A 26,677-nucleotide genomic window follows, 5' to 3' on the forward strand; every position below is an offset into this window, starting at 1 on the left:
AGAGGGTTTAGCCGTGTTACTTACTTGTTAGAGACAATACTTTGAAGATGGTGAAGTGGTGTAGTGCTGGGACTTGTAGAAATCATAATTTGATGATAGATAGTGATGGAAAATCCAAGTTTTCTTTCTTCAAGTTCCCCAGTCACGAAAATCAGCCAGGACGGAGGGCCCAGTGGGCGAGAGCTTGCGCTCGCGTCGATGCCATCACTCACAAGCCGTGGAAACCCAAGGACACCGTGCAATATGTGTACATCTGCTCGGCACACTTCATTTCTGGTAAGTTGAACTTGTATTTCAGAACAACTACTATGTTTATGATTAATCTGATGTCCGCCCCTAGCCCGGACTGGACCAAACTACTGTTTACCTTCCTCTACAGCAGAATCACTGCGGTCAAGCCAGCCTCCACTTGGGAAAACACAGTCAAGCCAGCCCGCACGTGATATTGGGGTGCGCGAATATTAGAAGCATTACGGTAAAATCCCAGCGCTTATTCGGTCAATAACAAAAGCACCTATAAAAACAAACCAAACATATTAAATTAAGAAATATGTACTATATAATGTGATCAATAATTATTTAAAAATAAACTACGTATAACTACCACGAGTAAATGTAAAATGTAAGGAGTTTCAAAATAAAAGTCCTTTGAAATCTCATATTGAAATCTCATATATGAGCTATCAGCCCTGTGTTTAGATAAGAATAAAACGAAATCTCTCCCTGATGCAAGACTCATCTCACTGCAGGGTGATAGAAGGACACTCCATCTACTCACCCAGAAAATATCAGGACATTCTGATGTGGAGTTTCAAAATAAAAGACCTTTGAAATCCCATATATGAGCTATCAGCCCTGTGTTTAGATAAGAATAAAACGAAATCTCTCCCTGATGCAAGACTCATCTCACTGCAGGGTGATAGAAGGACAGCCCATCTACTCACCCAGAAAAAATCAGGACATTCCTCTATGTACAGAGCATAGCCCATAAAATATGTGGTCAAACAATCTAGTATTATGAATGAAGTGTGAATGAATATGTGGTGCTAAAGTTTGCATTTGGTAAGTGTTTAAGTAGTTTTGAGTGCAGTTCTTCACAGGAGAAATTAGGTGTTTTGCACTTTAGGTGTGTGGTTTTGTGAATTGTGTTTAGTGTTCTGAGAAAGTGAGCAATTTAAAAAAAGATGTGTGTTAGCAATCGAGAAAAATGTAACATAAATTGTACACCTTGAAAACCATCCATTACAAAATAATAATATTCAAAACTAATAAATCAGAATATACACTTTAGCAAATACCACAAGTAAACTATAAGGACTATAATAGTGCATTTCTGTCTAAAATTTGATTTCACTTTTACCTCGCCTGCTCCTTTTTGTTTTTTGTTTTTTTGTCCTCAATATCTGCCTCCCTTGTTTTAACACTGTGTTTGGTTCCTACCTTACCATTTTACTTTGAAACTCCACATCAGAATGTCCTGATTCTTTCTGGGTGAGTAGATGGGCTGTCCTTCTATCACCCTGCAGTGAGATGAGTCTTGGATCAGGGAGAGATTTCGTTGTATTCTTATCTAAACACAGGGCTGATAGCTCATATATGGGATTTCAAAGGTCTTTTATTTTGAAACTCCACATCAGAATGTCCTGATTTTCTCTGGGTGAGTAGATGGGCTGTCCTTCTATCACCCTGCAGTGAGATGAGTCTTGCATCAGGGAGAGATTTCGTTTTATTCTTATCTAATCACAGGGCTGATAGCTCATATATGGGATTTCAAAGGTCTTTTATTTTGAAACTCCACATCAGAATGTCCTGATTCTTTCTGGGTGAGTAGATGGGCTGTCCTTCTATCACCCTGCAGTGAGATGAGTCTTGCATCAGGGAGAGATTTCGTTTTATTCTTATCTAAACACAGGGCTGATAGCTCATATATGGGATTTCAAAGGTCTTTTATTTTGAAACTCCACATCAGAATGTCCTGATTCTTTCTGGGTGAGTAGATGGGGTGTCCTATCACCCTGCAGTGAGATGAGTCTTGCATCAGGGAGATATTTCGTTTTATTCTTATCTAAACACAGGGCTGATAGCTCATATATGAGATTTCAAAGGACTTTTATTTTGAAACTCCTTACATTTTACATTTACTCGTGGTAGTTATACGTAGTTTGTTTTAAAAAAATTATTGATCACATTATATAGTACATATTTCGGTGCTTTTGTTATTGACCGAGTAAGAGCTGGGATTTTACCGTAATGCTTCTAATATTCGCGCACCCCAATATCACGTGCGGGCTGGCTTGACTGTGTTTTCCCAAGTGGAGGCTGGCTTGACCGCAGTAGCAGAATCATAGCATGGTAGCATAGCATCATGGTTGGTCTAGTCAGCCCCAACATTGTAGTTCCTATCTACCAATGACACTGTACATACTCTCTGCTACTTGTCCATCTTTCACAGAGTAAACTGAGCCACACATCAGCTATGACAAGTCATTAATGTGTGAATGTGGAGCTAAAGCGATGTCCGGACATTAACCAGTTCAAGAGGAAATACAGAGAAATTATTTTCTCGAGGTACAGGGATAGGGAAGGTGTTTGACTATGTGTTTATGTGTGAGTATGTAGGTGTGCATTTGTATGTGTACACATATATGTGTGTGTATATGCGTGTATGTGTATATATATATATATATATCAATCAACAGGTAAAGCAGATCAATATGTCAGTATGTGTGTGTGTGTGTGTGTGTGTGTATATATCAATCAACAGGTAAAGTGTGTGTGTGTGTGTGTGTGTGCGTGAGAGAGAGGTAAAGTGTGTGTGTGTGTGTGTGTGTGTGTGTGTGTGTGTGTGTCAATCAACAGGTAAAGCAGATCAATAATGATAATGACAAGAATAATAATGATAATTATTGCAGATCATAGATTATAAATAAATCATTTAGGGATAAGGGGGTGAGATTAAATAAGTTATACTTCTTCTCACTCCTTTTCGAACACGAGACATGGCACTGTTGATGTTGCAAATGCTGTTGTTGTAAATGTAATTTGTTGTATTGTTTTAATTTCTCTTGCATGACTATGCACTACAACATTTGTTCTGTTTTGTAAATTATTTATTTTACTTGTTCGAAATAAATGTATCAATAAATTATAATACTTGAGTTAGCTGTCGGGGATACTAGGATCAGAGAATGTGTAGCACCTCATTGATGACATCAGGGAGGTGATATATCTGTATATAGCACCTCCCTGATGACACTGATCTTACTTTAGACTGGAGGAGGCACGCTGACATGCATGACTCCAAGTTCTCTGATCTGTTTTTCAGGGCAGCCTTCCAAGGAGCCCGGCCATCCAGATTACATCCCGACCAAATTTGCTACGCCTGGGAAACTGCCAACAGCCTACAAGTGCCAGAAACTGAGAAGGTTTGTGAAAATTCATGTATATACTGATGATATGCCTGGCCTAAATCGAACACTGTAATACTGTTGTGATGGATGTGAAGTACAATTTTACAATAACATACCAGCTGTGGGTAGGTGTTAGTTATCACCCCTGGTAGGGCTGTGCAATTAATCGTATTTTAATATAAATGATATATATAAATTAGGGCTGTCAAACGATTACAATTTTTAATCAGATTAATCACAGCTTTAAAATTAATTAATCATGATGAATCACCATTCGAACTATGTCCAAAATATGCCATTTATTTATGTATATTTTTTGGGAATGGAAAGATAAATGAAAGAAGGCGGATATATCCATTTAACATACAGTATCTACGTTTTAATACATTTTTCTGCATGTCAAAATGAAAGACAACCCACACACCTATCAATCATCAAACCGTGGGGTCGTAATTCATTACGTGTTGATCTCTGTCAATGGGGGAGTACTTCAGGAAAGTCGACGGGGGGGGGGGGGGGGGGGCTAGTGGAGTACTTCCTGACCACAGAGTGTGAACGTTGTGATCAGCTGTTTTAGCGCAGTTCTCCAGTGAAGGGGGGGGGAGTCTCCCTCCGCAGCCGGTTGGCGTAGTTTTGGCACAATTCCGTTGTTCAGACGGACGTTAACAGCAGCCTGTCTGTGCACACGGAGACCGACTCTGTCGTCCGGTGATCGAACCGCCTTCTGGAAAAGCTTCACAAGTACGTCGGTACGCAAATGCGCTTTGTGACACAAGTGACGGTACGCATTCAGATTACGCACATAACCTGCGTACCAGTTATGTGCACCCCTGTACTACAGCAAAAGTACTCTGCGTCGGGACTTCCTGCAACAACACCACGCCGTTATCAAAGATGTTCTATTGAGAAGTCGATCACTACGTGACAAAAGTTTTCAAACCGTGGCTACTGAAATCAATCTTACTAACTGCTGTCTGTGCAATTTACTCCGCGAGTTGGCAGACTTATTTTGCTTACTTTAACATCATGTCTCATGGTGGGGCTAAGCCATTTCTTGGTATGGGTGTAGCCTACCCCAGCCATACCCTGGCGCTGCCACTGGTGGCACTTATGGGGCGGGCCATTCTGCACATGCGTTAAATATTTTAACGCAATTAATTCAAAAAATTAATTACCGCCGTTAACGCGATAATTTTGACAGCACTAGTATATATATCAATGTATCATTTATTTAATTTATGTTTGTATTGGTTTTTCAGTTGAATTATACGTTCAGGGGTAAACAACAGTTAAAAATATACTGTTCAAGTTATTATTTGTATTTGTTTTAAAGTTCAATAAATGGATTTTTTTCAAAGTCAATGAATAATCGTTTTTAATAACCGTGATATAATTATTGACCCAAATAATCGTGATTATGATTTTTGCCATAATCGCACAGCCCTAACTAGGGATGTAACGATACCAAAAACTCACGGTACGATAATATCGCGATAACAAACACGGTACGGTATTTATCGCGATATTGAATAATAATTTATTTTTTCACTCGAAAATGTTTCTTTATACATAATAAATCTGATTTGTACAGCATGTTAGTAGGATAGCAGTATTTAAAGTGTCAAAAACAAAGTGACAGTAACAGACTGGAACAAGAAAAACCAGTGTTTTTGTACCTATAGTACTACCAAACAAAGTAGGTATTTTCTTTGTGCCACTGCATCTCACAAATAAACAAGGACATTTAATAATCAGATCCTGCAATAAAAAAAATCATCTGTGCGCGCTCCCGCGAGGTGCATGCACACACGGCATAACACCCCCCCCCCCCCATTGACAGTTCACGAGCGTGCTCTCTCTCTCTGTTCAGACCCGACGGGTAATAAGGGATTATGACGGATATTTTACGATCCTGTCTGTCAAAATGACGGACAGCGAAAAAGTCTAATGCCACCTCAGTGGGACGGAGAGATATGCTTTGGCCATGGGTGACAGCAGTGGGTCAAACTGTGCATTGTCTCTCCACCTCTTCAAGAACAATACAGTTTTTGCCAAGAAGGTGAGGCTTATTGACAGAGATATAAATATACTGTTGGTACTTGTCAATGTCTCTAGGTGTGTACATGTAGCCCTGTAAATACCATGTCCTTTTGTGTTCTGTTGTTTTATGTTCATGTTGTAACCTACTTGCTGCCATGTTGGACAGGTCTCTATTGAGAAAGAGATCGATGATCTCAATGGGACCGTCTGGTTCAATAAACGTTTAAAACGAAACAAAATGTTAAAAAAAAAATATTGGGACGTTTATTTACCGCGATATTCGGTATATCGTTACATCCCTAGCCCTAACCCCTGGTATATGTAATGTTTGTGTGTATTAGGTTCTGGAATGCTATGTCTCGTCATGGCAAGAAGATGCTTGGCAAAGAAAATGGGCCCTCAACAAAGAAGTGCAGAGTGGCCTCCGAACCTCCACAGCATCAACCTACTCCTGATTCGCCTCCACCGTCGACCAGTTCCGTGTCTCCACCTTCCGTGCCTCAACAGATGCTCTTTGATGAGATCTCTGCACTCAGGGCGGAAAGAGATGCTGCTCTTGCTGAGAGGGACCATGCTAGGGCCACCCTCAACTCTCTCCGGCTGTCTTCGAACACTGTTGCTGACAGCAATGAGAAGTGTCAGTATTACTAACTTGGCCCATTTTTCTATCCACTTTTCAATTCTTGCTAGTTTCGATGACATGCAAAGCTACCCCATCCATCCCCTAATTGATCAGTTTTTTTATATGATAGTTAAGTTGAAACATGGCATGAAGTTTGAGTATTTGGCAGACCAGGTAGGCATCCCTCAGAGCACGCTCATAAATCATTTTTGGAAGTGGATGGATGTAGCCTTTGTGAAACTGAAGCGTGTTGTTAGTTGGCCAGAGAGGGAGCGCATCTTTTCTAATATGCCACCTGCATTCAAGGCTCTGTATCTAGACTGACTCGTATCATAGATTGTTTTGAAGTGTTCATTGAATCTCCAGAGAACCTTAAAGCTCGTGCCCAAGTCTGGTCAAATTATAAGCGTCACACCACTATGACGTTTCTTATTGGATGTAACCCACTTGGTGCCATTTGTTTTCTGTCTGATGCCTGGGGTGGGAGGGTGAGCGATGTGGAAATAGTACATCAAACCGGATTCTTGACTAAATGTGACCATCACCCGGGTGACCAAGTTCTAGCGGATAGGGGTTTATGATGAAGGAAGAGTTTGCGGGTATTGCTGGTGTAGAGCTGCTCACACCAGCATTCACTAAAGGGCAGAGTCAATTACCAGCCAAAGACCCTGAATCCTCTAGGAAATTGTCATCGGTTAGAATTCATATTGAGTGTGTGATTGGCCTAATGAGAAACCGTTTTGTTATTTTGCAAGGCACTTTGCCGATTCGACATATTAAATCTCTGAAGGACGAGGCAGATCAGGTAGACAAATCAAGTGCAGATCAGATAGTTGGGGTATGTGCAATTTTGACTAACCTTGGGGGTGGGATTGTATACAAGGAATGAATTTGTAGGTGTGGTTGCTAGTTCACATGCTTACATTTAGAGTTGACCATGTTATATTTTGTATTAGGGCTGTGCGACTATGGCGACAATCATAATCACGATTATTTGGGTCAATAATTGATATCACGATTAGGGATGTCCCGATCACCTTTTTTTGCTCCCGATCCGATTCCGATCATTTGATTTTGACAATCTGCCGATACCGATTTTTCCCGATCCGATCTTTATGCAATGCATTAAGAGAAAGAAAAGGGAACAGATAACGGCTGGTCATCCAACGCGATGAATTCAGCTATCTGGCTGTTATTTTTTTGGCCTTTTCTCTGTTCTGGGGCAGTTTCTCTTTCCTTTTGAAAGTCTCTGAAAGTGTCGGTTGTTTCAGTGCCGTTAGCTGAGTGGCCGCTGTGTACTCGTCGTGTTGTTGTTGGTGTTTGTTTCTCAGGTAGTGTATTAGATTGGTCGTGTTGAACGTAGCTCTGTACTTTCCACCACGCGGAACCTCTGCCTTGCAAACATTGCATCTGGCTCTTACACTGCCTTCGTTTTCAATTTTATAATACTTCCAAACTCCTGACATGTTCTCTGTCCCGACTCCCGAGTCACCAGCTGAACGTAGCCTCTCGTTAGCTTACTGCTACCATTGGACACTGCGCCCACTCTGTTGCCAGCTTTGAGAGAAATAAGCAACCAGGTCTGAAAACAAGCCCAAAGAAAGCAACACATACATGATGTTGTGTAATTTTAAACCAAAACTAAGTCCTCAGGATGACCTTAAGACGTGAACATGGTCATTTTGTTTTGTAACATTAAATAAAATAATACAAATATTTTATGAAAAAAATAAATAAAAAATTCCCAATCCACGATTTTTTTCTCCCGATTCCGGTCTTTTGAAAATCACGTGATCGGCTCCGATGAAATATGTAAGAAGTGAAGAATTTAGATTGAAATTAAATGTGTAAGAAGAAAGTGAAGAATTTAGATTGAAATGATACATGGACACTGGGGGCTTGAATGTGTGATGAGAGAAGAAAAGAAAGTAAAAAGGCTTGGAAAAGCAGCAGAATATTTGAACCGCAAACTTCTGAACTAAGTTGATGGTGAATGATCTGTCACCATGGCAACGGCATTTGATGACACCCCATAATTACTAGGGGTGTAACGTATTCGTCCCGTACCGCCACGGTTCGGACGTCACGGTTTGGCACACGACGAATACGCCTTTTTTTTACGAGTGGGAAAAAAGTCTGTCATTCAGGGCAGTATCCACTACAATATTTATAATCCAGGGGGCGGTATTGCGCCTCAAAGCTGTTTGCCAGCCACCCTTAAACAACAAATGAAGAACAAGAAGAAACACAACAACAAAACGAACAAAATACAAGAAGAAGAAAAGTTAGTATGAGGATTTCAGATAACACACAGGAGATAGAACCCACCTGCTTCTTTTAAATCAGCTGTGTGGGAACATTTCGGGTTCCCTATAGGACTACAATACCGATTAAGTGTGCGAGTGGTGGATCAGACGAGGACGGTGTATCGCCGTTGTTCTACAGTGGTGCGGTATGCTAATGGTAACACACGCCAAACATGCTAAATCATATCAGAAGGCATCACCCAGATTTGCCAATCACCGGAGCCCGGCAAAAGACAACAGCAGTTCAACAGCTGATCCCCGCTGCTTTTAAGAAGCCAAGAGACATGAGAGCCGAGAGACCAAAATAAATAACGGAAGCTTTTGGCATATGTTTTTCAACGACTTTGCGCTCTTGAAACACTTTCTTATTAGGGCCTGAGCACGTAGTGCAAAGACCTATTGAAATCGTCAGTATTATTATTCTTCTGTTACCGGTTCTGCACTTTCGACCTGTTTTTGAGGGGCTTACGACACTATTCATGTAGCGACATTTGGCAACGCCGCCAGGACCGGTGAAAATGTTAACATTCTGGATTCGATGGGAGAACATTTTTCAACTTGCTCTCTAGCGCCACCTGTGTAAATTCAGTGTTTCGAAAAATGTACAAAGTCGCAGCGTAAGTCTGACGGACCTGACATTTTGCACACTTATCCGGTGGAGCAGCTCTACATATTATCCTCTCATATCCCGAAGCTCCGCCTACTTTGATTTTTTTTTAATTAGCATAATGTGAAAAACATTGAAATATTAAGTTAAATTCCAATTTCTTGATTTTCCAAACCAAACTTAGTGCACAGCATCAATGGAGGGGCAGACACATTACCGTACAAAATGAGCACGAGGTGTGGAAAAATGTGGCCGACATCAATCAAAACGTATTAGCAAAAGGGTGTGGCCTACACATAAATGCTCACAATTCATCCAAAATGTATCCAAATATCACAGATTTCGGTGGATAGGTTCAGTGTGTCTTGGGGAATAGGCACAACAAACAATGTTCATTTCGAACAATAGGAGGCGCCAAAAACACAACTAATTTATATCTCAAGAACCGATGGACTAAAAAAATATATATTGTCATAGACATACTGGCAGGGTGAGTATAAACTGAGATTTAAAGGGTCGCAACCAATGAAAAATGTGGGCGTGTCCTATTCAGTTTTTTCCCGAAATCGAAGGGTTAAAAATGTACGAGCCATAAGTCGGGGAGAAAATGAGTTACGGCCTTTAAATTCGGAACGCATGTCACAGCCCACAACCTTTTCCAGACTGTAGAAAAAAATCGGACGTTTTAGCAAATATGTCTCAGTAGCACCCCCTATTGTGCGGTAGTCAAATATAGTTTCTTCGAACTACCCGAAACTTGGCACAGAGATTCCTCATGGAAATGCGGACATATTTCAAAATGGCTTCCATTATCTCCGCCCCCCATGAAGTCGGCCATTTTGAAATATGTCCATTTTAAGCGCATTTTCGCATACTTGTCCTAGGAAAATGATCGGAAAAATTTCAAACCAGGACAAGATCAGCCCATATCCAATGTGATGCTAAATTGCGAATGAATAGTCGACTGCTCAAACGGGGAGCTCGTAAGCTAACGGAACATGTACCAATTTTGACGATTTAAATGCCACAAAATCGCTAAAATGACTTTCGGACGCAAAACTTGGAACACACGTCACAACCCACGTCTTTTTCCAGACTGTACAAAAAAATGTACATTTTTGTACACCAGCTCAGTAGCGCCCCCTATTGTGCGATAGTCACATATAGTTTCTCCAAACTACCCCAATCTTGCCACAGACATTACTGATGGAATTGCGGACATATTTCAAAATAGCTTCCATTAGCCCCGCCCCCCAGAAAGTCGGCCATTTTGAAAAATCTGTGTTGTTCATGCATTTTAAGCGCTTTTTCGCAAACACCTCCTCGGGAAAAGATCGGGAAAATTCCAGTCCAGGACAAGTTAAGCCCATATCCAATATCATGTTAAATTGCGAATAAAATAGTTGCTAGCTCAATCGGGGCGAACGTAAGCTAACAGAGAATGTACCATTTTTGACGATTTACATGTGACTCCTCTACAATGACTCCAAACTACTCGCATATAGTTTTCCAGATATTCACGAAACGCTGTATACACATTACTATTAGGATGGCACACAAATTTACCAGCAACAGCTCTGCTTATTAATTTCCCACATTAACCATAAACACCCAATACATATAAAACTCCTAAACAATGTATGGTGAAATGTTTTCCATCTTTGTTTTTCTATCTACGACTACAAACAGTATTTCCACTACAAGCACAACAGTAACACATCTTTCTATGCAATACAATAGAACAGTATGTGTTCACAGCCAATCCATGATTTAATGAGTATTTCCTTTGTGCCAAGAGCTGATTTAGTATATTGCATCAACGACCTTTTCAATTAAATTGACAATTCTTTTGTGTAATTAATAGTGTGTGAAACCAGGCAGAGTGAGTGACATGGTGTTCATTTCCACTATGCCAAAGCAGTTTACAGTTGCTGACGGTGTAAGGTAATATATATTGTAATTGTATGTAGCTGTGTTCAAAGGAGTACACGTTACAAGGCCGTGCGGGGGGAGCTGCCAGACCCAGATGTCCTCAAAGTCAGCGAGGTATACAAGGACCTCTCAGCAGACATCTCACCACGAAAAAAAAACCGAATGGCTCACTACTCAACTCAATCTTGTGCACAGAGCCTATAGAACACATAATTTAAACCAGCAGGATGTAAACAGAGGAGAACAGCCGGTCTGATTTAGTGCCATGTGATTATCCTGTAATGAGTAACATACACAGTGTTGATCGACTATATAAACAGTTCATTTATTGTCTCGATACATGTGTTGTGTAAGACATTTGAATCAATTTGATACGTCAATATTAAATGTACCTTTATTTTGAAAAACTTTATTGTGAATGACAAACCGGATGTCACATTTCCGGTATTTCCGGTTTAGGGAGAGACTTAATTCAGGTAGCTTGCCTTGGCTGTCTGTGTGCGCGGAGGTTTTGTCGTCAACAGACTCATTAAACTACCCACTTCTCGGTACATAGAAACCCTGCTCCACGGTCAAACGTGAGTAATATCGCAATTGGTGTGTTATACTGAAATGTGTTGACCTATACTTTATACTTTATTTATATATATGTATGCTTTTCATTGGAACACGCGGTGGGGTGTGTGCAGTGCTAATGCTAATACCTAGCGCCACTTGTTTTGATGTACGTTTTTGTTGGTAACCTCGCTAGTTTGTATCTTTTAGTGTTGAGGTGGGCACCGTTAGATTCTGTGTCTCCTTGCGGTCATAAACAATGTGTTTGATGTGGAGCTAGGATAAGTAATAAGGGAGCTAGGAGTGATTTTCGGTGCAGTAATAGGTTAGCATTTTTCGCTCGGGGCTAATTCAGAGGCTCACTGTTAGCATTGTGTGTTTTTTGTGAAAAAATAAATGAAAAAGATCAGTTAAATTAGTTTTTTTCCCGTTCTATGGATATAAAATATTCATAGTTTATTAAATATTAAGCTTCCTTAGACGTTGTTTCCTGAAAATGACGCGATTACGGGTCTGTGGGGCCTAAGACGATAACAGAGTATGTTTTATTTTTATTTTATTTATTTTTTCACAACAGTTGTATTTGGATGGAATGAATACCTATAGTGATAATACAAAGTAATAAAATGATTTTTACAGTGAAAACGTTCAAATGGAACTGATGGTTCCCAAATTACCCAGAGGTGAGGTGGACTTTATTTTTCTAAACCTCTCTAAAAAGGTCAAATTCACTTGTTTTGCATCAATCTTGATACAGGGTACTTATTATATGTTATAGTTTGGATTCCTAAAGCTTTTAGTCTACTAAACTCATCATTCGAGGGTGGTTTTCACTATAAGTAATGTTTTTTTTTTTAGGCGTACATTAGAATTTACATGTTTTTACTATGTTCCATCTCAATTTACTTTAAAATAAAAACATCTCTATGGTACGGTGGCCCTGAAGTGCAAGAAACCACAGCATTTCACAAAACACAACAGAATTTCACAAAACACAACAGCATTTCACAAAACACAACAGCATTTCACAAAACGCCACAGCATTTCACAAATCGCCACAGCATTTCAGAAAACACAACAGCATTTCACAAAACGCCGCAGCATTTCACAAAACACCACAGCATTTCACAAAACACTGCAGCATTTCACATTGGATGGAAAGGGTATTCCTTAGGGAGAACACTTATTGTTTGTGATATTGTTTGTGGACAGAGCCAGCCAGAGAAGCACTGCGGTGATTGGTTGTTTTCGCTGCCAATCAAGAAATGACTTCGTGATTGGACCAACACATCAGCCGTTAGCTGTTAGCACACACTCAGAGCTCACAGCTCCTCATATCTGTTCAGAAACTGGACAAAAGTTAAAGATATGCAAAACACAGACTGTCTATGTCATGGTGAATACAGTCGCTGCTTTATTTATGTCTGTATGATGTTGTTGTGAGTGTGGACGGAGCAGCTACAGGTTAGTTTAGCCTGATCGATCCGATTCCGATTTACATGGAGATCCGGCCCGCCCCCTCTCCAGCGTCTTTTTTGAATCACAGGAGTAAACACAGAATTAATGCTTTATTAATTCATGGTTTTTAAGGGGCTTATCTCCATGTAAATACTATGGTAGACTACCCAGTTACTAAATCAGCCTACTATCACCTAAAGAACATATCTAGGATTAAAAGACTAATATCACAGCAGGATTTGGAAAAACTTGTCCATGCCTTTATCTTCAGTAGACTCGACTACTGCAATGGTGTCTTCACAGGTCTCACTAAAAAATCTATTAGAAAGCTACAGCTGATTCAGAACGCCGCTGCTCGAGTCCTCACTAACACTAAGAAAGTGGATCACATCACTCCTGTTCTGAAGTCTTTACACTGGCTTCCTGTGTGTCAAAGAATAGATTTCAAAATACTGCTGCTGGTTTATAAAGCACTGAATGGTTTAGGCCCAAAATACATTACTGACCTCCTGCTAAACTATGAACCATCCAGATCTCTCAGGTCTTCAGGGACTGGTCAGCTTTCTGTCCCCAGAGTCAGAACTAAACCTGGAGAAGCAGCGTTCAGTTATTATGCTCCAAATATCTGTAACAAACTCCCAGAAACCTGCAGGTCCGCTGCAACTCTGACTACTTTTAAATCCAGGCTGAAGACTTTTCTTTTTGTCGCTGCTTTTAATTGAACTATTCATATCTTAAACTGCACTGTAACTTTTATCCATGTACTTTTTCTTGTAATGTTTAATTGAACTATTTATATTTTAGACTGCACTGTAACTTTTATCCATGTATTTTTCCTTAATGTTTATTTGATTAGCTTTTCTTTTTTAATGCTTAATGTCTTTCATTTTTTTTTTGTAAAGCACTTTGAATTGCCAGGCTGAAGACTTTTCTTTTTGTCGCTGCTTTTAATTGAACTATTCATATCTTAAACTGCACTGTAACTTTTATCCATGTACTTTTTCTTGTAATGTTTAATTGAACTATTTATATTTTAGACTGCACTGTAACTTTTATCCATGTATTTTTCCTTAATGTTTATTTGATTAGCTTTTCTTTTTTAATGCTTAATGTCTTTCATTTTTTTTTTGTAAAGCACTTTGAATTGCCTTGAGTTGAAAAGTGCTCTATAAATAAACTTGCCTTGCCTTGCCTTACCCAATATTCGCATCGCTCTAATCGCTTGAGTTTCACCGCGGCTGTCAGCTGTGTTTGCTCCTGTCATTCAAACAAGACGCGCTGGAGAGGGGGCAGGAAGTATCTCCATGTAAATCCTATGGGAGATACCAACTACAACAAAATGAACATATTTGACAGTGATTTAATTGTAATACACGTTTCAAAGTGATGCCGAAGTAACTAATACTGATAACGGTTAGTAAAAACCAGGAATTAATGCTTTGACAAGTCTGCAGACAAGACGGCAGGCGAAAAGCTTTTAAAATGCGTGTTTTCAGAATGGAATCGGATCCATCAGGCTAAACTAACCTGTAGCTGCTCCGTCCACACTCACAACAACGTCATACAGACATAAATAAAGCAGCGACTGTATTCGCCATGACATAGACAGTCTGTGGTTTGTACATGTTTAACTTTTGTCCAGTTTCTGAACAGATATGAGGAGCTGTGAGCTCTGAGTGTGTGCTAACGGCTGATGTGTTGGGAGGGACCGGTTGGGACATATTGCGCTGTCGGACGTTGACCAATCACGAAGTGTCATTTCTTCACTGGCAGCAAAAACAACCAATCACAGCAGTGCTGTCTGGCTGGCTCTGTCCAATCATAAACAAGAAGTGTTCTCCCTACGGAATACCCTTTCCGTCCAATGTGAAATGCTGTGGTGTTTTGTGAAATGCTGCTGCGTTTTGTGAAATGCTGTAGCGTTTTGTGAAATGCTGTTGTGTTTTCATTTTAAGTCATACGCTAATATTAACCAATACACAGCTTCAATTATTACTTTACTTACCTTGACCACATAACAGCTGTATTGAAGGTTTGCTTTTTGATCAATAAACACAACAACAAAAAGCAAACTCCACTGGTATGGAACATACATGGCCTAATATCAAGAGGAGATGCGTTTATTGAGTAAACAAACAGTCAAGGGCAGAACGTCTGCACAACCCACTGCACCGCACGCCACGGTTAACCTGTTAAGCCGGCGGGGACCCTGTTTTTTTTTTTCCACGACACTGTGTCTCAGAGCATCTTAATATTTAAAAACCTATTAATGTGTTATACCAGATTAAAGAGAAGAATCTCAGCTAACTGACGATAAGAATTATTTTTACCGAAACAAAACAAAAGTCTCACAAGAAGCGTTAGCATTAGCCCTTAGCTAAAACGGGCAGATGCTACTTCCGGTGCTAACTAGCAAAAACGACCTTTAAAACTTAATGTTTTCTGCACAAACTACATATCATCTGAAAGCTGATACTCCACAGATTATTTTTGTTATAAGTATCATCACTGTAGGACACAAACTCACTGAGCTATCAGCCAGAACAGAGAAGAAAAAAAACAACAGTTTTCAAAACCATAACAATAAGTATGTCTTACCGTTGCTGTTTTGTGATCAAAGCTCTTGTTCAAGGGAATAAAAACGCTGCTTAAGGTTAATCCAATGTCTCTTAGTCACTTTAGAATTGTTCCTGATAATCTATCATTACATTCATGGCAGCAGAGTAGGTATAAAGTTTTGCAGTCCCGAGTTAATACTGTCTCACGTGCTGTTTACGCAAACCTCTCTCTACTTGACGTAAGTGTTTAGCGGGACTTACTAACTGTCACTCGATTTTATTGGCTCCAACGGTTCAGAAAAGGTGTCAATCACCCAAATCGACCAATGGGTTCCAAAGATATGATCCGGCGTAGTATAAACTACGCCCGCTCCATTACGCATTACGCAGCCAGAAGGGAGAGCTTCACCACCGAGGCGAGCAGGTGCTAGAGATGCTAGCTGACGATAGCGGGGCTTTGATCATACCAAATGACTCTTCGTCGGATGATGAAGATCTCCTCCAGCCAGACCTGGATCCGGGCAGTAGTGACTCGGATGTTGAACTTCCACCACGGGAAAGGTATGTAATCTCTCTGTTTTTATATATATTACTTATGTGTTTGGTGGAACTGCGTCACAGTGCTAGCTTAGCCACGAAGCTACAGGAATGATTAGGCAAAATGCTAAATAGTTTTACTTGTCTTTTTGGAGTTACATTTTCTAAATGAATGGCCAGTGAATGAATATATACATGCGTTTACTTATTTATTTGGTGTAATATTATTTATTTATAGTCCAATATTATCCTTTTTATATATTACTTTTGTGTTTGGAACTGCATCACAGTGTTAGCTTAGCCAACAGGAATGATTAGCCAAAATGCTAAATAGTGTTACTTGTCTTTTTTGAGTTACATTTTCTAAATGAATGGCCAGTGAATGAATATACATGTGTTTACTTATTTATTTGGTGTAATATTTCATTTATAGTCCAATATTATCCTATAAGTATAAGCCAGTGAATTAATCTAATCTCTTTGTTTTTCCACATTTGTTAGATGCAGCAGGACAAAGCCACACACCCAGAAGACTGTCAGGGAGCAGCTTGCTGCAGAATTGTTGGAGTTTGCTGAAGGCCCTGCTGAAGGCCCTGCATCTCCACCACCCCCTCCTCCACCACTCACATGCATGCCCGAGTATTATGGGGAAGATGCAGTCCGGGACACGAACGTTTGCGAAATTACGAACGGCTCATTTCGGAGGACACGCGCGCATCTGCTTGACGCCGGGACGACCAGCGACCCTCCCCTACAGGCGCTCGGACGCGAAGGCCCGCCCACAACTGCGTGCACGTCTGTGACCGCAGTTTTAATTGTTTATGATGTCATATTTTCAAGACTTTCTTTTTAGTTTTACAGCTTGATGAAAGCTTTTTGTTTGACATCAGCCATTATAGATAATCTGGCCACCTGAGTGTACTGTGTATGGTTTGTTTTTAACTGTTTAATACAGTTAATTATTCAAAATGTCAGAGTTCCTTATTTTGAAACTGAAACTTGCACTACTGTTCAAACATAAATAACAACAAACCTGGAATTACGCATTTGGGACTTTTTTTTGCTTTTTCTTGTTGTACCGAACCGTGACCTCCAAACCGAGGTACGAACCGAACCGTGACTTCTGTGAACCGTTACACCCCTAATCGTTACCAAACCTGTGAAGTCTTGGGCTGTTTGGAGTATTTTCACTGAAGTTATGTGAAAACCGTGTTTCCAGGCGAGCATTTTGTTAGTAACGGCAATTGAAGAAATCTCAAAACTGTCCCGAAGATGTCTTCAAGGCTGGACTGTTGGCACACTTGTGAAGTGTGTGCACTTTTTTCACATTTACATAGGCGTTATAGCGACATCATGTTTTATGGTGAGGGATGCGTTTCCATGGAAACGGCATATGGTGAGATCTCAGATTTGGTATAGAGCTGTTGAGGCATGGACCGGTGATATACAAGTGAAGATTGGACGACGATTGGACCGTGTCCATTGGACTTATAGTGACAACATGTTTTATGGCGAGGGACACGGTTCCATGGAAACGGCATATGGTGAGATCTCAGGTTTGGTATAGAGCTGTTGAGGCATGGACCGGTGATATACAAGTGAAGATTGGGGGGCGATCGGACCGTGTCGATTGGACTTGCAGCCTCATCGTGTTTCATGGCGAGTGGTCTGTGGCCATGGCAACGGCATTTCATGACACCCCATACTACGCTTAGATGCGTTGATGGCTGCATCGTTATCAAATCTGTGAAGTTCTGGGCTGTTTGGAGTATTTTCACTGAAGCTATGAGAAAACCGTGTTTCAAGGCGTGGTACGCAAGTACCAGGGTCTTGAAGTGGATTCTAGCAGTTACCGGAAGCCAGTGGAGGGAGCGGAGGAGCGGCGTGGTGTGGGAACATTCAGGAAGGTTGAAGACCAGACGAGCCGCTGCATTCTGGATGAGCTGCAGAGGTCGGATGGCACATGCAGGTAGACCAGCCAGGAGGGAGTTGCAGTAGTCTAGGCATGAGGTGACGAGAGCCTGGACCAGAACCTGCGTGGCTTTCTGGGTCAGCTGGGGACGTATCCTCCTGATGCTGTAGAGCGTGTATCTGCAGCAACGGGTTGTAGCAGCGATGTTTGCGGTGAAGGACAGGTTGTTATCTAGGATCACACCCAGAGTCCTTGCAGTCTGAGTCGGGGAAACAACAGAGGTGCCGATGTTGATTGTCAGGTCAAGAGTGGGACAATCTTTTCCCGGAAGGAAAAGCAGTTCAGTTTTGTCCAGGTTGAGCTTGAGGTGGTGAGCAGACATCCACTGAGAGATGTCAGCTAGACAAGCAGAGATGCGTGCGACGACCTGGGTCTCTGAGCGGGGGAAGGACAGAATTAATTGGGTGTCGTCAGCGTAGCAGTGGTATGAAAAACCATGCGGGCTAATGACAGATCCGAGCGAGTGTGTATATGTGTATATATATATATATGTATATATATATATATATATATATATATATATATATATATGTATGTATATGTATGTATATGTATATATATATATACACATACATATATATATACATATATATATATATATACATATATATATATATGTATATGTATATGTATGTGTGTGTATATATATATATATATATATATATATATATATATATATATATATACATATATATACATACATATATATACATACATACATATATATATATACATACATATATATATATACATACATATATATGTATGTATATATATGTGTATATATATGTATATATATATGTATATATATGTGTATATATATGTATATATATGTATATATATGTATATATATATATATATACTATAATAATACTTTGTATTTATTTGAGTGATTATTCACAGTTTAATAATAATTAAAAACCCCCAACAAATTTATGTTTTGTGATAATTTGTTCTGCTGTACCGAAAACGTATCGCATTCTGAAGTGACACCAGCAAAGCCCCACCCCCCTCTCACACCTCCTCCTCCATGCTTCACGGTGGGAACCACTCATGCAGAAACCACCCGCTCACCTTCTCTGCGTCTCACAAAGTCACGGAGGTTGGAACCAGAAATCTCTCATTTGGACCCATCAGACCAAAGTCCAGATTCAGGGGTGCACATAACTTTTTGAGTGAGTTACTCAGATGAGTACCAGGAGACAGAGTTTGGTACTCTCCCCACACGAAGCGTGGTCCTCCTCAGTGTCTCCTTCACTGTCCTCTATTCACACTTCTTGCATGCTAGATGATGAAGATGATGAAGGTGCACCTCCCTGTCTCTTTTTAAGCCTCCGATTTGCTTTCTCCAACACTTGTTGCCAAAACTGTGAAGTCCTTGATTTCCTGAGGCCAAGTTGAAGGATCAAATACTAAGAAATGATCACATAACTTGAAGTTATATCTGATTTCAGATGTGGGAAGTTACGAAGCACACTTCTTCACAACCCGGGCCCTGAGGTCCTCTGAGCAAGGCCTCCTAAGGGTGCCCCGAACCAGGCTAAAGACTAAGGGTGACCGTGCCTTTGAGGCGGTGGCCCCAAGGCTTTGGAACAAACTCCCCCAAATAATGAAAACCTCGGCCTCAATAGAGATTTTTAAGGGGCGGTTAAAGACCCACCTCTTCCGACAGGCCTTTGGGTCGTCGGAGGAGGAGGTGAGTTAGTGGCTGTCTTTTTTTCTTTTTTTCTTATGGGTGTTTTATCCTATGTGTTACCTGCTGCCGTTTTATGCCTTTTTATTCTACATTTTATAGTTGTACTGTGAATTGTGTCCTGTGTACTGTACTGTAAAGCACTTTGTACATCCGTGTTGAGAAGGGTGCTATATAAATAAAGTTTTACTTACTTCAAGTACTCTACTTATATGATATTTGTACTTTACTTGACTTTGATCTAATTTGTAAAATTAGCTGCACCTTTACCAGCTTTGAGAACACCTTCATGATCAATCATTATAAAACATATCATATATATTATTCTGAAATGGACCAATCTACACAACGACTACTTTTACTGTCGCTACTTTCACTATATTTTGATGATAATACTTTTCTACTTTTACTTGAGGAACATTTTGAATGCAGGACTTTTATTGTAACAGAGTAACACTCTGTCACTTCTACTTTTACTCAAGTACAAGATCTGAGTACTTCTTCCACCTCTGTCTGATTTCAAACTCTTCCACCCTGAGGAAGTTTGCAGCTGTGTGTTTCACTGCACTTTGTTGTAAATCAAACTGCAGCAGCTTGACCACAGAGCGTGAACGTTGTGATCAGCTGATTTTGCGCAGTGCTCCAGTGTGTGCTCGGGCACAGAGGGTGCTCAGGGGAGTCTCCCTCTGCAGCCAGTTGGTGGAGTTTTGGCACAATTCTGTTGTTCATACCGACGTTAACCCTGTCTGTGCACAGAGCACCAACTCTGTCGTCCGGTGATCTAAGCCTCTGCCTCCTGTAAGCTTCACAGGTCCGTCGGTTATGTCCTGCGCGGCTCGGCCGGCTCCAGTTCTGTCTGTCACAGAAAGTCCCAAGAGTTTTTGCAGAGAGCGAAACGGCAACGTAGCGGCTTAATGTCTTTGGGTTTTTTGACATGTCTCGTAGTTTACTCCATTGAGTGTTGACAAGAAACACGTGTAGACGAAATATGTGTTTTTGTTGAGGTACGCAAAGGCGCGTAGTGACACAAGCGACATACTATTCAGATTTTTGCCGCGCATGCGTACCTGCGTACCAGTTATGTGCACCCCTGTACATATTTGCACTGGTCTAATGTCCAGTCCTTGTGTTTCTGGGCCCAAACTATTCTCTTCTCCTTGTTGTCCATCCTCTGTAGTGGATCTTTGCAGCGATTGGACCATGAAGGCCTGATTCACGCGGTCTCCTCTGAACAGTGCATGTTGAGATTGTCTGCTCCTTGAGCTAGGTCATTTGGAGAAACCAGCTCGAGTGCGCTGGAATTTGAAAATACACAACCGGAACAAATCTGCCACTTCCTTACAGAGCCCCTCCCCCAACACACAAACGTGCACATGACCAATGAGGGCACGAGATAAGTTTGTGCACAGATGGAAAGCTGACAGGCAGGTAGGCCAACCTAAAATAATTGGTCGTGCTTTTTACAGTACTACGGCTTCCACAGATGACGTTTTTTTTATGGATCTGTTGTCAAAGCACTTCAGATATTCATTGATATCGGGATGTTAAGAGCATTCCATGGAATATAACCAGTTTATCTCGAGCCGGTTTCTCAAACGTACCTACCCCACCTTTAACTAGATAATTCCATATGTGTTCTTTCATAGTTTTGATGTCTTCAGTATTAATCTACAAAGTAGAAACAAATTAAAATAAACAAAAAACATTGAATGAGAAGGTGTCCAAACTTTTGACTGGTACTGTATATAAAAAACACACATTTTAATATTTAGCAGGTTCCCTCATCTATAATCATTTATACAAGCGCAACTTTGAACATGTACAGCAGTAAAATGCAACATACGAAATAATCAAGAAACCTCAAATCGAACACTGACAGGGAACATTTTACTGCACCGCCATTACTTTTACATAAGAAGGTGCCGTACAATGTTCTGATGATACTTGCATACTTTTACTTAAATGAGGTTTGAATGCAGGATTTTAATTTGTAACGGAGTTTTGTAATTCTATACTGTAGGCTTAGTGTATCTGTGAACGAACCCAAATACAATTCCTTGTTTACATTGCAGCTACGCCAGAAGAAAAAAACCTTTTTCATTTTTAACTGGAAGTGGAAAGGGGCTGGGCTACATGAGGTGACTTGAGCCAACAGAAATACACAATAGGTGTGACTAAGAAAGATAATTTGAACTTATAAAAACAAAGGCATTAATTAGGGCTGCAAAATGTCTCCCATTGTAATGGTGATGAGATTTTTTAAATGCTAGCAGTTTGTTCTGACTGTGTGTTTCCTGTTTCCTGCAGACGTCCAGCAGCTGGTGGTGGTTAAAGAAGAGCTTCTCCCGGACCAGCAGGAGTGGAGCTCCAGTCTGGACCAGGAGGACCCAGAGCCCCCCCCACACATTAAGCAGGAACAGGAGGAGGGAGAGCAGCTTCAAGGGCTGGAGGAGGCTGATATCATTGAGTTCATCTTCACTCCTGACCCTGTGAAGAGTGAAGATGATGAAGAGAAACCTCTGTCCTCTCAGCCTCATCAAAGACAAACTGAACACCTGGAAACAGAAGCTGATGGAGATGACTGTGGAGGACCAGAACCAGCGAGGAACTCAGATCCAGAGAGCAGTTTACAACCAAAGACTGAGGACCACACTGGAGACTCTTCTGAACCTGACACTGAAAACTCTTCTGAACCTGACACTGAAGACAGTGCCGATTGGAAGGAGACCAGAGAACCTGCATCAGGCTCAAACTCATTGAAAAATAGACATGAATCTCTCAGTGATCCACGACGTAGTGCTGGAAATAAACCATTCAGCTGCTCAGTCTGTAAGAAAGCTTTTGCACATAGTGGAAGTTTAAAGACACACATGAGAGTCCACACAGGAGAGAAACCATTCAGCTGCTCAGTCTGTAAGAAAGCTTTTTCACATAGTGGTAGTTTAAAGAAACACATGAGTGTCCACACAGGAGAGAAACCATTCAGCTGCTCAGTCTGTAAGAAAGCTTTTGCACAGAGTGAAAGTTTAAAGTCACACATGAGACTCCACACAGGAGAGAAACCATTCAGCTGCTCAGTCTGTAAGAAAGCTTTTACAATGAATGGAAGTTTAAAGTCACACATGAAACTCCACACAGGAGAGAAACCATTCAGCTGCTCAGTCTGTAAGAAAGCTTTTACATTGAGTGGAAGTTTAAAGGCACACATGAGACTCCACACCGGAGAGAAACCATTCAGCTGCTCAGTCTGTAAGAAAGCTTTTGCACATAGTGGAAGTTTAAAGAAACACATGAGAAGCCACACAGGAGAGAAACCATTCAGCTGCTCAGTCTGTAAGAAAGCTTTTTCAATGAGTGGAAGTTTAAAGTCACACATGAAACGCCACACAGGAGAGAAACCACACAGCTGCTCAGTGTGTAAGAAAGCTTTTTCACAGACTCGTAGTTTAAAGCAACACATGAGAGTCCACACAGGAGAGAAACCATTCAGCTGCTCAGTCTGTAAGAAAGCTTTTTCACATAGTGAAAGTATAAAGAAACACATGAGAGTCCACACAGGAGAGAAACCATTCAGCTGCTCAGTCTGTAAGAAAGCTTTTACATTTAGTGGAAGTATAAAGTCACACATGAGACTCCACACAGGAGAGAAACCATTCAGCTGCTCAGTCTGTAAGAAAGCTTTTGCACAGAGTGGAAGTTTAAAGTCACACATGAGACTCCACACAGGAGAGAAACCATTCAGCTGCTCAGTCTGTAAGAAAGTTTTTACAATGAGTGGAAGTTTAAAGTTACACATGAAACTCCACACAGGAGAGAAACCATTCAGCTGCTCAGTCTGTAAGAAAGTTTTTACAATGAGTGGAAGTTTAAAGTCACACATGAAACTCCACACAGGAGAGAAACCATTCAGCTGCTCAGTCTGTAAGAAAGCTTTTACATTGAGTGGAAGTTTAAAGTCACACATGAGACTCCACACCGGAGAGAAACCATTCAGCTGCTCAGTCTGTAAGAAAGCTTTTGCACATAGTGGAAGTTTAAAGAAACACATGAGAGGCCACACAGGAGAGAAACCATTCAGCTGCTCAGTCTGTAAGAAAGCTTTTACAGAGAGTGGAAGTTTAAAGTCACACATGAAACTCCACACAGGAGAGAAACCATTCAGCTGCTCAGTCTGTAAGAAAGCTTTTGCACAGAGTGGAAGTTTAAAGTCACACATGAGAGTCCACACAGGAGATAAACCATTCAGCTGCTCAGTCTGTAAGAAAGCTTTTACATTGAGGGGAAGTTTAAAGAAACACATGAGAGTCCACACAGGAGAGGAAAAATAGAGCTGCAATGTTTGTGACAAAAGATTAAAATGGCATAATCGTTTCAAAAGACACAAGTGTGTTGGTCGTCAGCTGCTTCTGTAACTGTAAGGGAATACATTTGTCTATTTTGTGTCCTGATGACCTAATGCCGTTACATGTAATACGTTACTCCCTAAGCCTGATTTCACCCCCCCCCCCGCGCCAAACAACAACAACGAACGCAGGCGACGCAGCAGGTTATGGAAAATGGAGGAAATTGAAACTACAGCTAAGAAGAAAAGAAGATACACATACAACAAAGACTGGGAAGACACTTACCCGTGGGTGCAGCCAGTGCAGGGCGACTCTCAGAGAGTTTTTTGCAATCTTTGCAAGAGTAATTTTTAAATTTCACATGGCAGTGAATACGACGTCAAAAGACACAGAGAATGCGATTCTCACAAGAAACGTGTCGCTCAAAAAGAGACATCCCACTCTATGGAGACATTCCTACTTAAACCAAAAAATGATGGCCACTCAGACAAGGAAACAGCAGCAGACATAACCAGTGTTTACCATACAGTGCAACACTCCTATTCATACCGGTCAAATGACTGTGGTAACACAGCTAGCTAGCGCCGACCATTTTTCCAGACTCTGAGGTAGTAAAGAAAATGTCATGTGGTCGTACAAAAGCAGCGTCCATAATAACAGATGTGCTTGCCCCTGCCTCTGTGGAGAGTTGTTTGACAGAGTCAAAGACACCAGTGGTTCTAGGTGACAAAATATGTGGTGGCCCACCTTCTGTTGCTGTGATGGACAAAACTGAAAGCTATTTTATTTGTATGTATTATTATGTTTCTGTTCCCTCCTGGCCAGTGTTGGTTTCATTTTATCTATTAATTGTTGAATTAAGAAGATGCATTTCTAAACACTTGAAGTGAATAATGCCTGCTGCCTTAGTTTACTTTTCTTTATTAAAAAATTGCATTTTGACTTCACTTTCTGCTCTGTTATATATTTGTTACGTTTTTTTTTACGGGGGTTCCTGAATGCAGCGCCCCAAGATTCCGTCACAAAGTTCCAGCCGATCCCATGTCTGCAACCACCCGTGCACTTGGGAGAACTCAGACCGTCGCACCTGAGACACATTTAATCCTTGGTTTATCAATTGTCTCACCTTCTGTTCGGGTGCTGTTGAGAGGGTGTCCCACATTGTCCCACATTGTCCCACACAACCATACTCCTTGTCCCACATTTGGTTTGTTGGGATCTGGTCACCCTAGATCCACCCGCACATCACAACCCGGGCCCTGAGGTCCTCTGAGCAAAGCCTCCTAAGGGTGCCCCGAACCAGGCTAAAGACTAAGGGTGACCGTGCCTTTGAGGCGGTTGGCCCCAAGGCTTTGGAACAAACTCCCCCAAATAATGAAAACCTCGGCCTCAATAGAGATTTTTAAGGAGCGGTTTAAAGACCCACCTCTTCCGACAGGCCTTTGGTTCGTCGGAGGAGGTGAGTTAGTGGCTGTCTTCTTTTTTTCTTTTTTTATTATTGGGTGTTTTGTCGTATGTTTTATCCTATGTGTTTACCTGCTGCCGTTTTTATGCCTTTATTCTACATTTTATAGTTGTACTGTGAATTGTGTCCTGTGTACTGTACTGTAAAGCACTTTGTACGTCCGTGTTGAGAAGGGTGCTATATAAATAAAGTTTTACTTACTTACCCACTGCTCATTTAAGGTGGACTCACCTTTGCAAGGGACCCAGCTAGTCTTAGTGTGTCTTAATGCAACGTTTTTATAAAGTGTTACTGGGACCAACAACGTGCTGTTGGGTTGTGTTGCCTCTCTGCAGGACGGTGTCTGTACTCAAAGATTGTTTATGAAATGAGAGGGCTTTCACTCTGTCTTTGTTGTCTAACAACGCCCAACAGAGTGATACCTCTTCTTTCCCAGCAGATGGCATACATGTTACATCATCCAGTTTCAACTGTCATCCACATATTAATGATTCAAAACAGCAAGGTGTGAGATATGGCTAGTAATTTAACAATAACACCCCTTATTGTTAAATACCAACTATTGTGCAATATATATACAGTGGGGCAAAAAAGTATTTAGTCAGCCACCAATTGTGCCATGTTCTCCCACTTAAAAGATGAGAGAGGCCTGTAATTTTCATCCTAGGTACACTTCAACTATGAGAGACAAAATGAGAAAAGAATCCAGAAAATCACACACTGTTGCTGGTATTTGGCCCATTCCTCCATGCAGATCTCCTCCAGAGCAGTGATGTTTGGGGCTGTCGCTGGGCAACCACAGACTTTCAACTCCCTCCAAAGATTTTCTATGGGGTTGAGATCTGGAGACTGGCTAGGCCACTCCAGGACCTTGAAATACCACTCCTTCGTGCCCGGGCGGTGTGTTTGGGATCATTGTCATGCTGAAAGACCCAGCCACGTTTCATCTTCAATGCCCTTGCTAATGGAAGGAGGTTTGTCACTCAAAATCTCACGATACATGGCCCCATTCTTTCCTTTACATGGATCAGTTGTCCTGGTCCCTTTGCAGAAACACAGCCCCCAAAGCATTGATGTTTCCACCCCCATGGTTCACAGTAGGTGTTCTTTGGATGCAACTCAGCATTCTTCTCCTCCAAACACGTCTAGTTGAGTTTTTACCAAACAGTTCTATTTTGC

General features: G+C 41.0%; 1 protein-coding gene across 1 annotated transcript; it reads left to right on the forward strand.

Moving 5' to 3' along the window:
• Positions 1-25,332, forward strand: LOC139433620 (zinc finger protein 271-like). Its single transcript, XM_071202700.1, has 4 exons — positions 1-276; positions 3,326-3,425; positions 5,792-6,087; positions 21,998-25,332. Exons 1-4 carry the CDS (start codon positions 48-50, stop codon positions 24,016-24,018), a joined length of 2,646 nt encoding a protein of 881 aa, XP_071058801.1. The 5' UTR covers positions 1-47; the 3' UTR covers positions 24,019-25,332.
• The last annotated feature ends 1,345 nt before the right edge of the window (positions 25,333-26,677 follow it).

Source organism: Pseudochaenichthys georgianus, unplaced genomic scaffold (assembly GCF_902827115.2).
Source record: "Pseudochaenichthys georgianus unplaced genomic scaffold, fPseGeo1.2 scaffold_735_arrow_ctg1, whole genome shotgun sequence".
Lineage (NCBI taxonomy): Eukaryota > Metazoa > Chordata > Actinopteri > Perciformes > Channichthyidae > Pseudochaenichthys > Pseudochaenichthys georgianus.

Excerpts from the sequence above, each read along its gene's own strand:
- LOC139433620 (XM_071202700.1), top strand. The coding sequence starts at position 48 with ATGGTGAAGTGGTGTAGTGCTGGGACTTGTAGAAATCATAATTTGATG. Across the intron at positions 277-3,325 it reads CTCGGCACACTTCATTTCTG|GGCAGCCTTCCAAGGAGCCC; the intron begins GTAAGTTGAACT and ends TCTGTTTTTCAG. Across the intron at positions 3,426-5,791 it reads AAGTGCCAGAAACTGAGAAG|GTTCTGGAATGCTATGTCTC; the intron begins GTTTGTGAAAAT and ends TGTGTGTATTAG.